The 17,265-nt window shown below is 39.5% G+C and overlaps 1 protein-coding gene across 1 annotated transcript in view; it reads right to left on the reverse strand.

The window, feature by feature from the left end:
- The window catches only part of LOC143403100 (protein argonaute-3), a 103,391-nt gene extending 94,897 nt beyond the window's left edge, over positions 1–8,494 (reverse strand). The window contains exon 1 of the mRNA XM_076860755.2: positions 8,192–8,494. Coding sequence (XP_076716870.1) covers positions 8,192–8,210 — 19 coding nt within the window. The 5' untranslated portion in view covers positions 8,211–8,494. The remainder of the gene's footprint in view (positions 1–8,191) is intronic.
- Between the last annotated feature and the right edge of the window lie 8,771 nt (positions 8,495–17,265).

The raw sequence follows: 17,265 nt of genomic DNA on the forward strand, positions 1-17,265 counted from the left end.
CGATCTTAGTAACTGAAAGAAAAGTGTCATTTACTGAGAGAAGACTCAAGAGAGAGCAGTAATTTTGTATAATAAATCAAGAAGAGTTTCAGGACATGGTAAGTTCAAGGTGTCTATACAAATAGGTGTCCAGCAGATATAAATGTGGACTTCAGGACAGAGATCCAGGCTGGCCATGTAAATGGCGGGTATCTTTGGCACATAAGTAATATTTAAAACCACTGGATTACTATATTACACTTTTTTTGCCAATTTTTTCTCCATTATTTGCATCTTGCTTGGTATTTTTTATACAAACTGACAAAACCAATCTTCTGTTTCACAAATAAGCAATGAACAGAATTCTTCAGTTACTAATAGAGGAAACACTGTCAATATAAGCATTATACTTTCAATGAAGTACACTTCAGTTATTTAACAAATACCTATATTACCCACTAGAGTTGAAAATGTAATTACAGAGAAATACAAAGCAGTATCTGGAATTTCTCTCTACCTCAAACTTTCCTTTCAGTAACTATAGTAAGCAATGTCAATTAACCAAACTAAATTTCAAGTACAAAACCATTTAATTTCAAACCAAATACATGGTCTATGTTGTTCACAGACCTAACAAATTAGTTGTAAATCTGAAGTCAATAACAGCTTAGAGCAAATATGAATGATGAAAAATAAGCAGTGAATAAATCATTTTTAACTATAGCCTATTAACAAATTGGATTTTCACTGGGAACTTTTGTTTTAATATTCATAGAATACCTGTTTCAACAATTCTACTTCTAAGAATTTATCCAAAAGTATGTACTGGGACAGTATACAAAGACCTATGTGCTAGGATAATTACTAAAGTTTTATTCATAGTAATGAAAATCTGGAAAAGGATCTAAACTACCACCAATGAGACTGATTAAATAAGAAATTAAATTAAATTAATATTAGTAAATGTATTATATTGCTACATAGATATAAATAAGGATATGGGAAATTTTTCATGATAATGATTGAGTAGAAAAAACATTTTAAAAATAAAGCCTAGGGGCTGGGGTAGTGGTAGAGAATTCATGTGAGGCATTGGGTTCAATCCTCACAGTACTACATAAAAATAAAATAAAGGGGACTGGGGTTATGGCTCAGTAGTAGAGCACTTGCCTAGCAAGTGCGAGGCCCTGGATTCAATCCTCAGCACCATGTAAAAATAAATAAAATAAAGGTATTTTAACTAATAAACTAAAAAATAAATATTTTTAAAAAATAAAAAATAAAATAAAAGTATTGTGACCATCTACAACTAAATATATATAAAATATGTGTGTGTGTGTGTGTGTGTGTATAAGAAAGCCGGGCTCCATGGCGCACGCCTGCTAGGGAGGCTGAGGCAAGAGGATCATGAGTTCAAAACTAGCTTCAACAAAAGAAGGTGCTAAGCAACTCAGTGAGACCCTATCTCTAAATAAAAACAGAAAACAGGGGTGGGGATGTGGCTCAGTGGTCAAGTGCCCCTGAGTTCAATCCCTGGTACCTCCCCCCAACAACAAAAAAAATAATGAGAATAATAATAATATGATAGGTAGATGTCTGGGAAGATACACAAGAAAAGCCTAAATATTTTAGGCTTCCCTGTGAATTGTTTGCTTTTTAAAATAACAAACATTATTTTATAATCAGAAAAATTATTTTTGTTTTAGAAAAATATATTGTTAGTCTTTAAACCTGATATAATAAAATGCCTCCGATTTTATACATTTTAAGCCCACAAGGCCAACTAGTAAACATTAGCAACTTTATTATGCTCCTATCTGCTAATTTCAAATTCCATTTATTCATTCAGTAAATCAGTCCAAACATATTACACTTATTATCATACTTATATTTACTAGTCACTACAGTTAAATAATTACTTGTAGAACTTTCAGCCTGTTGAGAGTTAAATTCCTCAAAAGGCAGGATGGGGCCCAGTACTATAACGTAGGCATAGTCTGTAATTCCAGTGATTCAGGAGGCTAAGGCAGGAGGAGCACAAGTTTGAGGCTAATCTGGACACATTAGCAAGGCTCTAAGCAATTTAGGGAGATCCTGTCTCAAAATAAAAAATGAAAAGGGCTGGGGATGTGGTTCAGTGATTAAGGACTCCTGGGTTTAATCCCTGGTACCCTCTCCCCCTCCCCCTCAAAAAAGGTAGTATGGGAACAATTTATTTTTATTTTTATTTCTTTTTTGAGAGGAATACCAGGGATTGAAACCAGGGTGTTTAACCACTGAGCCACATTATTAGTTCTTTATATTTTGAGACAGGTTCTCAAATTGTTTAAGGCCTTGCTAAATTGCTGAGACTGGCTTTGAATTTATAATCCTCCTGCCTCAGCCCTCCAAGCTGCTAGGTTTGTGGGTGTGCACTAGCTAGGTAAGAATTTTTTTTAATTAATTAATTTATTATTCCACAGCAGAATACATTTTGATTCATTGTACACAACTGCAGTACAACTTTCCATTTCTCTGGTCCATCTCATTCCAACATAGGTAAGAATTTTTTAAAAAGGCATTTTTCCCCTTGAAAATAATAGAGGACATTATCTAAGTGACCCATTTTGCAATCCATTCTTTAACCATTTTTAAAATTCACAGAAATATTAGAATATTTAGAAATCAATTAGAGTAATAGTATTAATAATGACTCAAAAATAGTATTATGTACATCTACAATTATGAATATTTTCTGCATATGAAATACCTAAAAATATATCCTGTCTATATTACATAGATACTGTCTGATTTCCCAAGAACTTGACAATTTGGAAATAATGTATAAAATAAATGGCTGATAAAATACAAAAAAATCTTCCAGATTATTTTATTAAACTGATATTCTAGACAAATGCACACAATTTTTAAAATAAAACATTTTATAACACTAATAAGAGAAAGCATTAGTTGTGTGACAAAGTTTTTCTGAATCTCAATAGTCTTTTTTTCTTTTTTAAAGCAGTGGATAGCCAAACAAAGTCATTAATATTAACATAGATAATGGTAGAAAACCACAAATTCCAAATACAGAAAGGCTGTTTATATATCCTAACAGAATAACCATTATGGTTGAAAAACCACACAATATTCTTTCTCACATCTGTTTTGTTAATGAGCCAAGAATGAAGGTCTATTGAGTATCCTAGACAACTGAATTTAAAAGTAGAAATGTCTGGTAAATGATGTTTATCCAAACATTATGAGACTAAACAGGTCTGGAAAAGATACTGTTCTGAAATAAATTATCTTTTTAGTTTTATCTTCTTGAAAACAAGTATCATTTTAGCTTTTTTTCTCCCAGTCATTATTTGTTATACATGTGGTAGTGGGGATGAACTTAGGGGCACTCTGCCACCAAGCTACGTCCCCAGCCCTTTTTATTTTAAGATAGGGTCTCTATATTATTTAAGATAGGGCTGAGGTTGTGGCTCAATGCTAGAGCGCTCACCTAGCATGCAGTAGGCACCAGATTCGATCCTCAGCACCACATAAAACTAAAATAAAGGCATTGTGTTCACCTACAACTAAAAATATATATTATTTTTTTTTTAAAAAAATATATGGTCTCACTAAGTTGGCTAGATTGGCCTCAAATTTATGATCCTCATGCCTCAGTCTCCAGAGTTGCTGGGATTATAAGTGTGCACTATCTTGCCCAGCACAACTTATTTTTTAAGTTCCAGTATTAAGTACCATTCAGGTAGACCCTCAATAATTTTAAGAATATAGAAATCAGTATTCAACCAGAATCCAACAGCTTAAGACAACTTGGCAAGAATTCTTCTCTAACCTAGGTTTTTTCCACATACAATAGAGAGCTCTTCCAGGAAATATCCCCTTTGTAGGGCCCCAGGCCTCTTCACATACTGTCAGGCTAGGCTTATAGAACCAAACAAATGCATTATTCCCAATGAAAAATACAAATAAAAACATATTAATTCTAAACTACCAACTTATTACATAAAATTATCCAAGAGTGGAAGGAAGTAGCACCCAGATGATCTTTTCATTCATTCTAACTGCTTTCCAAAATAACTTTATTCCTTAATTAAAAGAAAATATTAGATTAATTTGGAATTTGGTTTAAAAATGGTTCTAGCAGGGTGACGGGCTCATTGGACATTTTTAAAATGTCTTCATGTTAACCAAATTTTATATATTATTTTTTCCTTTTCTTTAAGGTCTTTGTTTGAAAGAAAAAAATGTTTCTTATCTCCTTTTCAGCTTTCCCTTAGAGCATACCATCACTGACAGAAATTAAATTCTAAAATAAAAATCAAAATAATTTTGCACATTTCTGTAAGTCCCACTTCTAAACATATACCAAAGAAAAAAAATTACAATGGGCACCATAAGCCAAAATTTAAGCAAAAATTACAAATTTAGGGCACCATAAGCCAAAATTTAAGCAAAACCCAGTAGAAAAACCTTTACTGCTTTCAAAATTCATGCCCACCAAACAGAACAGCAATTTGACATTTTTTCCTTCAAGCAAAAAGACTTCCAAAGTGACAGATTGTTTGTTTTAAGTACTAAGCTAAGGGGTTAGGGATGTGGCTTAGTGGTAGAGAGCTTGCCCAGAATGCATAGGTCCCAGGTTCAATCCTGCAAAACAAGCAACAAACAAACAAAAATACTAAATACTATACTGAGAACCTGATAATGTTATTTGTTTTGTTATTCTGATTCCACAACTTTTATCATTCTCATGTAATCCTCATTCTTGGTATATTTTTAGCTTCTATTCATGTAACTTTGGCTCCTTTGAAACTTAATCCCAAATGACTTTTTAAAAATTTCCAAGACAACTATATTCAGAAATAAATTTAAAAGTTTACGAAAAAACAGTCTATTCACTTTTGCAATATTGTATAAAACTATTAAGCATGTTAAACTGATTTGAATAACACTAATTTATGGTAAAAGTAAATGTTTTCCTTCCATTATTGAGTGTAAATTCTTCCTGAGCAATAGTTTGAGTACCTAAAAAATACAGACTAGAGTAGTACAGTTCTAAAAAATAGGTCCTCAGGAGAAGTAGCATCTAAAAGAACATTTCTGGGCTGGGGACATAGCTCCTTGAGTGAGGCCCTGGGTTTGATCTCCAGCACTGCAAAATGAACAAATATTTCTGCTGTTCCTATTCCCATTTTATATGAATATAAAACATAACCTACAGTCTTAGTTTAGCTGTAATCATACAACCAAAAACAGGGTTTCATCAAAAGTTTCCCTAAGTAAGCAGTCATAGCACAGATGCTAAATTACTAGTATTTAAAAACTATGCTATTTTTTAACCTTAAATCAAAGTTCCGATGGTATTAAATCAGTAGATTGTACAGGGCAAACTTAAAAACAATTTAAAATATTTCACATAAAAGAGAAGATGGGGTTGTGGCTCATTGGTAGAGTGCTCACGTGGCATGTGTGAGGCACTGGGTTGGATCCTCAGCACCACATAAAAATAAATAAAATAAAGGTATTGTGTCCATCTACCACTGGAAAAAAAAAAAAAACAGAGAAGAACATACCAATATTTAGTGAGAAATGATTCACCAAAAAATAATTACAAAGCATTTGAAGTCTTCTAATATACCAAATAAATTTAACAGTTTTCTATTTATTCATGTAACAACCATCATGATTTCTGAGACTCTAACCAAATGAAAAACCTAACAGAATTAGAGAGCCAAGATTCAATACTAACCCAAGACTATTTGAGAACATCAAAAAATTTTAAGAGTATGTATATATGAAAGAGAGATAGAGAGAGAGAGAGAGAGAGAGAGAGAGAGAGAGAGAGAGGGAGAAGGGGGGGAGAAAATTCTGGATTTAGATTTTAGTTGCACATTTTACTTCACTTTCAAACCTTCATTCAGCATTATATATAAATAGCATTATATATATATATATATGTGTGTGTGTGTGTGTGTGTACGTATATATAGTTTCAAGAAGAAAGAAAATTTTGTTTGCAATGGTGACAATTCTGAGCGAAACGAGCTTACCTTTGTTATTAGACTAAAGTCAATCACACTAACTGCACTGAAGTAAGAACTTTACAATTTAAAACAGCCAAGTGTGTGGTCAATAAATTTAACTATAGTTCCCCCAATGTGAAGACAAGAAAATAGATATATATTTCAGCAACAGAACATCTAAAAAGAAATGTAAAACTCATTTTCTGGCCATAATTAGCTAGTTGTCCTAGTTGACAAGGTGGTTTCATGTCATAAATTTTCATTTGTTTTGTTTGCAGTACTGGGGATTGAACCCAGGCCCTCAGGCAAGTGAGGCAAGAGCTCTATTACTAAGCTGCACTCCCAGCCCTTCAATAAAAGTTTTCTTTTGAGATAGGGCATGCTATATTGCTGAAGCTGGAGCTTGCAATCCTCCTGCCTCAGCTGACAGAGTAGCTGAGATTACAGGCATGTGCTACTGCAACCAGCTCAGAAGTATTTTCTAAGTTATTGTCCACATGTTTGGGCATATGTTACTATGAAAATCCAAAGGATAAAAAGAGAAAAACCTTTGAAATATCCTCAAAAGTTTTAGCATGATTAGTAAAATGTTAGTTTCTCAGGCTTGACAACAGGACAGTTAAGTTAAAATTGCCAGTAGCTCCAAATCATCACATTTCCAGTACACGAAAAACAAAGAGTATGGAAGGATTTAAAAAAAAAAAAAAAAAAAAAAAAAAAGAGGCAACAAGGCATGGTGGCTTATGCCTGTAATCCCAGTGAATTGGGAGGCTGAGGCAGGAGAATCACAAACTTAAGGGCAACTTGGGGAGTCCCTTTCTCAAAATAAAAACTAAAAAGTACTGAGATGTAGCTCAGTGGTAGAGTGTCCCTGGTATAATCCTCATTCCTACCCTGCCTCACCTAGTACTGAAAAATAAAGGAAAAGACAGGGCAGTTTTATAAATACACAAATCAATAAAAAAGGAGAGTTTAATACTCTTCATAGTCTAGACTAACTTGTTTCTAAGAAGATATGCAGAAGGCAAAAACTGGAGCAAGAAAAAGAGAAATGGTTGAAACTGGGTATAGAAAATTCCATGTAATAAAACTTGTAAAAAAAAATCCACATTCATAATTTCTGAGTGCCCTTTTGTATCCACTTGACAATTATACTTCCTAACTTGTTCAACAAAGCTTTTTTATGTCACTGGTTTTTCTTTTATTTAAAGTTTTTCTTGTATTGAGATATATCTCAAATTGGCAAAAAAGAAATGTGAAATTCTTGGACTTGTAATACCAGTGACAAATCATCCCTCCTCTCATATTTTGAAAAGTGTAAATTAATGATCGTTTGGATGAAGTGTACTTTCAAAGTTGACATACAAGCATGATCATTTGGTAAGAAACTGTTATGTAATGCCTGTTTTATGTGCCTTAATTTCTTTAGAACCATAAACAGTATTTTTTCCTTTTTCCAAAGGCCACTATTGACCACGTTGCCATTTTTCCTCAAGGATGTCATTACCCCTCTCCTCAAAGAGCAGTTTTCCTAAATTCCAAATTTCCAGAACTATGACAACTGGTTCTCCAGGATAGAGAATGGAAAGAAGAAGAAAAACTAGTCAGTAATTTTAAGATCCACCTTCCCGTTACAAGCAGAGATCTAGGCTGATATGACATTTCCAAGCTCCTCGGAAACTACACACACCATGCTGCCACAGAGATTAGAAGAGATCTCGGAGATGAACGCAATGCCATTTTGCATCTGAAGTCGCACTGACACCTATTTCAAACTTAATCTCATCCGCTATCTCAGTGTCTTCACCAGCAGCTTACGAGGTAGGTAAGAGAGAAGGCCGGTCGGCCAGCTTCCACTGGGCACACAATTCGGTTAAAGGACACGCACACCGTTACACCTTCAACTGGAATAACGAAAGCTACCGCAAACCCCACCAGGTTCTCAGGAAAAAAACCACTCTCGGGAAGGAGGAAAAAAATAAAATAAAATAAAAGTAACATCGCTCAGATAATCCCAAACTTAAGCCCTCCTGGCAACGTCGCCAACTCAGTGGTCCCTGGGGAGCTGCGGTGGGGCCGCAAGACTAGCGACGCCCGCACGACGCGCACCTGGGGCGAAAGGAGCGACGACGCTTGAGGACAACAGCGGGGTGACACCCGCACTTACCCGGCCCCACAGCTCTGACTCACCTGCGGAGCCGATTTCCATTCATGGAGCTGGGGGGAGTGCTTGGGGCGAGAACGGCGCCCGCCACAGGGGCGAGGAGGCGGCGAGGGGGCGACGCGGCGCGACAGGCACCTCACTCGGCCCCGAGGCTGGGGACGACGACGGCTTCCCCTCCGCTACCGCACTCAGAAGGTGCTCGGCCGGAAGGGCCGCGGTCGGGAGACAGCCCGGGATCAGGCGAAAGGAAGGAGAGGCGTGAGGCGAGGAGAGGGGAGCCCCGTCCGGAACTTGCGTCGCCCGCGGCCCCAGGCGCTCCCGCTGCTCCCCACCACCGCCGCCGCGCTCCCGGGAGCCGCCCCCGGAAGCCCGCCGGCGTCAGTTCCGCTGTCCCGCTCGCCCGGCGTCGGCGCCTAGCCTCTGGGACCCGAGCCGTACGGGAGCGACGTCGGTGCGGGCGCGGCCGGCGCGGAGGACGCCGGGGAGGTGTCAGGGAGCCGGCGCCGAGCCGGGTGGGGCCGCGGGCGCGCGCAGCGGTGCCGGCCGGAGACAGCCCCGAGGGGCCGGCCTTCCAGCGCCTTCTGAGCGGGGGTGCCGCTCACCCACTGCGACATCGCGGCCGTCGGAACCTACCTGAGCGGCAGCCTACCTGGTGCTGGCTGCCGGGGAGGGCACGGGCTGCAGCCGAGGCCGCGAGCCAAGCCTGCCCCGGGTGGGCCGCTTCTCGGGCTGACGAGTGACCGCAGCGAGCGGTCTCTCCAGTTCCATAGTGACACGGGGAAGTAGTGCACAGTATCGGGTGAAAACAGATGATTAGGAAACATGACTTTATACAGACATCAGATGGAATGATTTCCACATTTCAAACTCTTTAATAGCGGCTCCTTACGCTGAAAAAAACCAAACTCCTTTCCAGGGTGAAAATGCCTGGCATAAAGGGGTCCCTTGCCTTTCTCCTCCTCGTGACTGGTCGGCTTCCAATTCCTCCAGCGGGCCAAGGGCTTCACTTTGCAGACTCAGAGCCTCTGCTTTTGGCTCCCAAGACCAGAAAGCCCCTTCTCCCCACCCTCCCCTTACCACCAAAGTCCAGGCCCTTGTAAACCATCTCAGAAGAGCCTTTTCTGGACCACTATCCTACGAGGGTGCATCCCTGCTATTATATTTCCTCGGTAACCCTTTTCCCCAAGTCTGTAGCTTGTTCAGTTGACTGACTACTCCATTGTATATCCCCCTACCTAGTACAATGTAAGCTTTGTAAATAAACTAGGTCCAGCACATTGTCAGGCAAATAACAGACCCTTAAAAAATATCTGTTGCCCTAGTGATACCTGATTCTTTGCAGGCTGAGCAAAATGCTTAATGTTTTTTCCTGTGCCCCTAAGTATCAGCACCGTTTAAGCTTTTAAAAAAAAAATAATAATTATATATATATATATATATATATATATATATATATATATATATATATTTTTTTTTTTTTTTAGTAGTAGTTGGACACAATACCTTTATTTATTTTTATGTGGTGCTGAGGATTGAACTCAGGGCCTCCCGCATGCTAGGCAAGTGCTCTACCGCTGAGCCACAACCTGGCCCTGTTTAAGCTTATTTTAAAAAATCAAAATTATTTCTCAAAAAGGAAAAAGAGAAAAAATCATCCTAATTAAGCACGCGCGCACACACACATACACAGAGTGGGATTTGGGATTAGTCACTTGATTCTTTGGGCTTCAGTTTTCTTACCTGAAAAACTGAAAGAACAGCATGTCCCTTTCAAAGTCATAAGGTTAGGGAATGTACATAAAGCAGAGAAACTCCTCCTTCAAGGTTAATGAATAAGAATTCACTATGTAGTTACAATCCTAAAGCTCTTAATAGATTGACCTATCTATAATAAATGCTTGGAGGTGACTCTAAACCACATCTGACTTGGATTGTTTCACTTTCTTCTTCCTTCATATCCCTACCCGAGACTGAAAATACGCTCCCCAATTATAAAATATCAAATTAAATGTCACCACATGAAACACCACATTTTGAAAGTAATTTTCAGTCCTTGGCTGTACAAAATCCAAATCTTTGTAGCAGAATCTAACAGGGTAAACACCAACTCTTGTGCAAGGGCCTATCACATCCTTAACTCCTGATTCATATAAATCTCTAAATGAATGCTGCCTTATTTACCTTCTCCCAGAAAAGACATGGTGGTGAACTCTCAAAGTGGGGTACTTGTCCTTTTTTTGGACATTGATGGGGCAGAATTTTGATTCTGATTCAATTTAATAAATGTCTCTGATGCCTAGGCTACTTCTGCTTTCCAGAATCCCTCCTCTTCAGAGTAAGTCCACGTGAAAGCCTCATGAATTATAACATCATGAAGTGGGAAGACAAAAAGGTTTGGATCAGCCTGCCAAAGGCAAAGCTCAACAGTTTCTCCTCCAGCACTATGCCCTGATTTTGGATAAGTCATTCTCAACTGAGTCTGCTCATAAGGGAACAGAGAAAGATCTTTGAGTTTCTTCTTAACTGCCATTGCCTCAGTGCCTAAAACAGTGCCAGTGTCTGGCACACAACAGCATTTAGTAAATATTTGTTGGTCGGGTGGATGAGTAAATGAATGGGCTTCAAGGATAGAGCTCAGGAAGCAAGCTAAAATTCTGGTCTTATTCTGATGGTTCTGACATGTTCTCAGAAGGAAAAACTATAAAATGATACAAAAATCTCAGGTGCAGAGAAGTCAGTGCCCTCTGAATGTTGAGTGCCTCTGTAGTCATCCAATACAAAAATTTCTTACAATATGATACAAAAAGCACAAACCAGAAAACTTTAAAAAGGCAATAAACTGAGCTTTAAATTAATAAACTAGATATGAAAAGTGAAAACTTCAGCTCTTCAAAATGAAAAGGCAAGTCACAGATTGGGAGAAAATATTTGCAAAACATATATCCAACAACAAAAAGTTATCTAGAATACAGCTAAATAAGACAAATAACCCAATTTTTTAAAGGGTAAAAGATGAGAATAATTTTAACGAAGAGATCAGGATAGCAAATAAGCACATGAGAAAATGTGGTCATCAGGGAAAGGCATGAGATATCAGCTACCCAGTGCACTGAGGAGAGTGTGTGCCCAGCTGACTTATTTAACAAGTGTTAAGGTCCCAAGTCCAGCAAGCCCATCTCCTTCCTTGCTGCCACTATTATTTTACTCCACTCAGCACTTTCATACTCCTAGGCTTCCTGTGTTTGATAAGAAATATCACTGTATAAAGATAGCATCCACCAGCATTTTCTGCAAGGCAGAAAGAAAGCAACTTTGTACTTCAGCAAACACAATAAAACACAGCTTTAAGGAAAGACAGCTAAGGTTGAAGGCCCTCTTCTACTCAATGTGAATGAACTTTGAGAAAGTCACTCGAGATTTAAGTTTCTCATCTATAAAAGGCAGAGTAACATAAAAAGCAGATGCTCCTTGATGCCTAATAACCTTATCCCTTCTTTCTTGCTAGTAGACACGATTAGTCTTCCTAGCCTTCCACATGATTCAAAGGGTAACTCGTGATTACTTTAAGCTACTCATGAAGGATGATCTTATTTGCTTTGCCAATGACAGAATAGGAGTAAGATGATGAGCGATTTCTAGTAAATAAAGACAGGAGACTGATCTGCTAGACATTCCTGTGAAAGATTTTTCTTGCTTTGGAAATTTGACTCTGGTGACAGTTTGTCCCTCTTCCAGTAGACACTATTTGGCTATTATTTCCTTCTTGGAATTATAGTAGCCATCTTGGGACCACAAGTATGAGGATAAATCGACACAAAAGGTAGCAGAGCAAAAAGACTGCAATCTGGTTATATGGTGTTAATTACTCACTTTGTTAACCAACCTTTGAGGACTTAAATCAGGACTTCCTGTCATGTGAAATTGTTTCCTGATCTGTAATGTGATTAAAGGTAATTGATAAACTATTTGATTGCTATGAGATGCAGTTACATAACAGATACTGTTTAAACAAATACTTCTAAGTAATCAAGACTTTTTTTTTTTTTTTTTGCAGCTCATAGACATTTTCCAAAAACCTGGTCAGAGACAGACACAGGAGAGCACGCCGCCTGTAATCCCAGCTACTGGGAAGGATGACACAGGAGGTTCACAAGTTCAAGGTCAGTTTGAAATCTCAAAATAAAATAATGAAAAGTGCTGGGAAACATACCTCAGGGTTAAAGCACCCAAATTTGATCCCCATTGCTGGGGAGGGGGGAACTGGTTGGGAGCTTCCACCCCCCACCCCCCACGCCTTCTCCCCCCTCCTTCTGGTAAGAATCTCACTTTTATTTATTTTTATGTGGTGCTGAGGATGAAACCCAGTGCCTCACACCAGCTAGGCAAACTCCCAACCCCCGTTTTTTTTTTGTTGTTGTTTTGTTTTTTTATTGGTTGTTCAAGAGGAAATCTCCCTGCCTCTGGAAGATGGGGATGAGAGCCTAAGGGCTTACATCCTAGAAGGGGATCCCACTCGAGGCCTCATGTATTCTAGGCAAGTACTCTCCACTAAGCTATACTACCAGTCAAGATCATAAATTTATTTTTTAAAGTATTTTTTTAGTTGTTGATGGACCTTTATTTTTATATGTGTGGTGCTGAGAATCAAACCCAGTGCCTCACACATACTAGGCAAGCACTCTTCCATTGAGCTACAACTCCAGCCCCTTTTGTTTTATTTCAACTGGGAAAAATCTACTTCATGTTCCAATTTGCTCTTCCAGTTCAATCAACCTCCCTAATCTCTGCTGCTAAAACAGCATGGGTCTCACTGGCTCTTTCCCAAGGGAATCAGGCAGGTGGCAGCCACAGGTTAGCACTGCAATTTAAAAAGTCACAGCACTCGGCCTCCAGAGGAATGCTAGGCCCATTAAACACACACTGGCTGCCAGTGATGATTTCTTATAGGGCTTTGTGCCAGAATCCTTCCCTGAACCAACTTCCTTCCCCCAGTGTACAAATTTAACAATGCTCCAGCAGTACCAGGGAGAAATGCCAGAACTAACATGCTTGGTAACTGTACTCCAGCTTAAGGTACAAAGCCACAGAACCTCCAAAGCTGGGGCAAAAAAGATGATAATCTGGTGAAGTTTCTGCTTACCTGAAGATTCAGGAATGCTGCCTCAGAAATGCTGCTCCATTCTGTAATATTCAGTATCACTTCTTGACCCCAGTCCCATATTCATGAACCACAGATTACTAATTCATTTTACTTCCATTCTCAAATGTTGGTATATGCTATGACACTCATGACAAAAATTAACAGAATGTAGTTTCTACTCCTAGAAATTCATAGGTTCTGGAGAAGAAAAGTCATGAAAATAAACACAGCAAGTTAAGTGCTATCTAGTGCACTAGTACATCATCTAAGATGCTGCTTGGAAACAAACAAACAAAACAAAAATTTATTCTTTTACAAGTATCTCCTAAGGCCTTAACAGGAGAAAGTTGGAGGTGGTAGTGGTGTTGGTTGTGGTGAATAACATAGAAGACCTAGTCTCACTTTTTCCCCCCAATGTTCATTTTTGAGAATTACTGGAGAATGATAAGTAATATTATTGTTAAAATCTCAAACAAGATAAAGAGTAGGACAGTAAAATAGTAGTTCATGTTGTTAATCATTTCTTGGACCATCTTCTCTCTTTTCTCCCACCTTGTTAAACCAGTCCCCCACACCACCCAGAGACATCTACTAGTAATTTGACTGTTACCTTAGGTTCTGTTTTTCCTATCCCTTAAAAGGAATTTCCTAGGGTGGTTCACTGTTTTTCTCAGCTGTCATCTTCATGCCTTTGGTTTTAACTACCATTTATACATGTATGACTCCAATATCCATAACTGTGTTTTGTAGTTCTACCTGGCATCAAAACTATGTTTACTGGAAGCTTGAACTTCATTGCCTCACAAGTGCCTAAAAACTCAGTTTATTCAAAGCTACTTATCTTTCATCACAACATCCCATTTTTATTAGAACATCACAACATACTCACATGTTCCTACCAGAAACCTGTGCACTGGCTTCTACTCTACCCCTTTTATCAGCCAGGGAGTCTGACTAATTCTATTTCTTATCTTCAATCTGCCTTTTCTTCTCTATCTCTGTTGATACACAGCTTTGTTCTAGTCCCTTAATATCTTTCTCCTGTACCAGGGGGGTTTGTAGTTAATCACATCTACTGAACTTGATGATCCTTAAGGAAGTCCTCTGTTACTCATTTTTATGTTTTTAATTTTTGTGCAGTGCTGGGAATCGATCTCAGGGCCTCATGCTTGCTAGGCAGGTGCTCTGCCACTCAGCTACATTTCTAGCCCATTATCCTTGTTCTTGAATTGTGCCCGCCTTTTCTCCCACAATACTGCTGTCACAGTGCTTTGCATGTTTATTGAATGAATACTTGGAGGCCCTGTGAAGTATGATTGCGTAACAATCTATTAGTTCATCCTAAAAACTATCAGAGATGTAATTAATCCCAAAGTTGTTTTTTTTTTTTTTTTTTTTTTTTGGAGGGGGTGTTGAGGAAAAAAAAGAGAAGAGAGACTGCACTTTAGAAATAGAAGCCACTGTTGTCTTTATAAAACACAGAATTGTGCTGCTGCTGTTGCTTGCTTCTGAAGGAACTGTACAATACAGCTGCTGGGATAATTTCACAATGGACTGGACAAGGTACAGCTCAAAGCAGGACACAAACACAAGTCTCAAAGGGAAACAAACGCAAACAAGTACACAGCTGTGGGGCTCCAGGGACACTTCCCCATCCATGCTGGACTTGAGAGGGATACAAAGTTTAGAAACTAAAGTGAAACCCAGAGTAGTCACACATGCCCACCACATGGCTGCTAAGTGCAACATCACACACCAATCAGGTTGGACTGTGTGTACAGGAAAGTCATTTCATTTTTCCTTATTGCTACTACACCAGGGGACTCAGTGCATTTGGACACATTGTCTTTACTTGCACAATTCTTGGAGAGTTTCCCATTTTCGTTTTTAAAGTAGGAAATCTGCCTTCCCCACATCATTGTTTTGTTTTGAGCCCATTCCTTCCACTTCCTTTCTTGGGCTCCCAAACAGCAGCCAGAGGTTCTAAGTCAGGAGTAGAGTAAGGGGAAAGCACCAACCCAGCCTCTCTCCCGGCCAAGGGAGGAGGCAAGTCCTAGTAAGTGGAGGGAAAGAGAAAACCAGAGAATTCCCTCCTCCCCAGTCTGCTTAGAAGGCCTAGAGGGAAGAGTGCCCTGCATATCCCTGCCATGATCAGACTTGAAGAAGAAAGGCTTCCCAGCTACCATCCTGGATCTGCCCAAACCCAGGAAATAAATAAAAATTACTTTCCCCAACATTGTTTCCAAAACTGCCTTTTGGCTAGTTTGAGATGACTTTTCTACCCTGAAAAGGAAGGAGCTTCCATCCTTTTTTTGTCACACAGGATGCCAGGTCCAGCCTTGCAGATACCACATCAGCAAGGTAAGAAAACATTGTCTTCTTGGCTGTTCATCATGTGTGCAGTCTTATTCACATCATTCTGGACAAAAAAAAAAAAAAAAAAAAAAAAGAAAGAAACTATCCAAAAACACTGCTTTTCAGCCAAAGAGGACACCACAGAGGAGCTATCTCACAGGTGGGGACTAGGAGCTTTTTAGGGAGGTTTCAAACTTCTAGGTACCCTCTTTAGCCTTATTCCAAGTGTTCCCAGCAACAACAGCCCCAGGTTTAACCCCAGAAGCCAACAGTAGCACCTTGACACCAAAGGGTCATGTTGGACTGGACAAAGAGCACTGCTTTCGTTTCTCATCTTTAATCCAAACTCTCCCCATTCTCTTCCGAACACTCCCTTCTTCCTCTGTAACTATCTTCTAACCCTCCAACCCTGAATACCCAAATAGCTCAACCCTGGAATATCCTCAGCAAAGGGAAGTCTCAGGTAAAGAGAAAGGGAAGCAGAACCAGAAAATATTAGAGAAACCAGATCCAAGGAGTGGATAAATATGGAACTGACAGAAACCCTCCTGATTTCATGCCAGTTGGGCAGACCTACTGCTCTGCCCTAGTGTAAGCTTGAGGATAGTCCAACCCAGGGTTAATACTACTGGATGTGGGGAGCAGGTTCTTGGTCTTCTGCAGACAAGGGGTTAAGCCTAACTTTGTCAACTAACAGTGGGATCACTGCAGCCATGCAGAGAATTAATCATCACATAGGCAGACAGGCAGGCAGGCTGGCCAGCAAGCAAAGTGAACAGAAAAAAGAAGAGGAAGCCAAGGAAAGTGAGAATAGGAAAAGGCAGGCAAAACAGTGGGACAAAGGGAGTTAGAGGCCTGTCTAAGAGGATGAGTCTAACCAGGGCCCTCTCAGTGCTTCCTTGGAGCCTGGTAAGAAGCACTACTTAAACCAAGCTTTGGCTTGCTTGCAACACCACTTCTTACTGTGCGTGCAACACCCTTAGAACAAGAATAATCAACATTGTCAAGGGTATTTTTCAAGTCTCAAACATATTTTTCCATTACATTAGGCAAGAAGTAATTTTCTTATCATTGCCCAAACTGCTTCTCTTGCTTTTATTTCTTCAAAGGCATGTGCAATGCCAAAGGACCAAATATGCCTTTCAAGCCCCAGCTTAAAACACAACTGGAGAGAGTGAGGCAGAGATAGAGAAGGAGAGAGCACAAACTTGCTGCTGCAAGTAGGGACTGCCACCTGTTCCCTATGGACATTTGCCAATGCTGGTGAATGACTAGACCCTCCAGGAATAGTGCCCTTATCACAGCCCCAAAATGTACCCAAATAGAGAACATGCAGAGCCCACTGTCCTAGGAGAGCTCCCTCCCTAAAGGATGACAGAACATGAAGTAGACTGTATGTGAAGGCGATGGACAGGGCAGATGGAGTGTTGGCATCACTCTCTTTAGGCACTTGTGTAAGGAATGTAGGCTCTCCAGTAAGCTGCCTCCTCCCAGAGCCCTCCATTCTGTTCCTCAGCTGGGCTTGTGCCCATGGGGCACCCCATACTGTAGCCAGCAGGAAAAAAATACAGGAGGAGTTACTCAACAGTCCTGTTGCTTTCTCCA

Source organism: Callospermophilus lateralis, chromosome 7 (assembly GCF_048772815.1).
Source record: "Callospermophilus lateralis isolate mCalLat2 chromosome 7, mCalLat2.hap1, whole genome shotgun sequence".
Lineage (NCBI taxonomy): Eukaryota > Metazoa > Chordata > Mammalia > Rodentia > Sciuridae > Callospermophilus > Callospermophilus lateralis.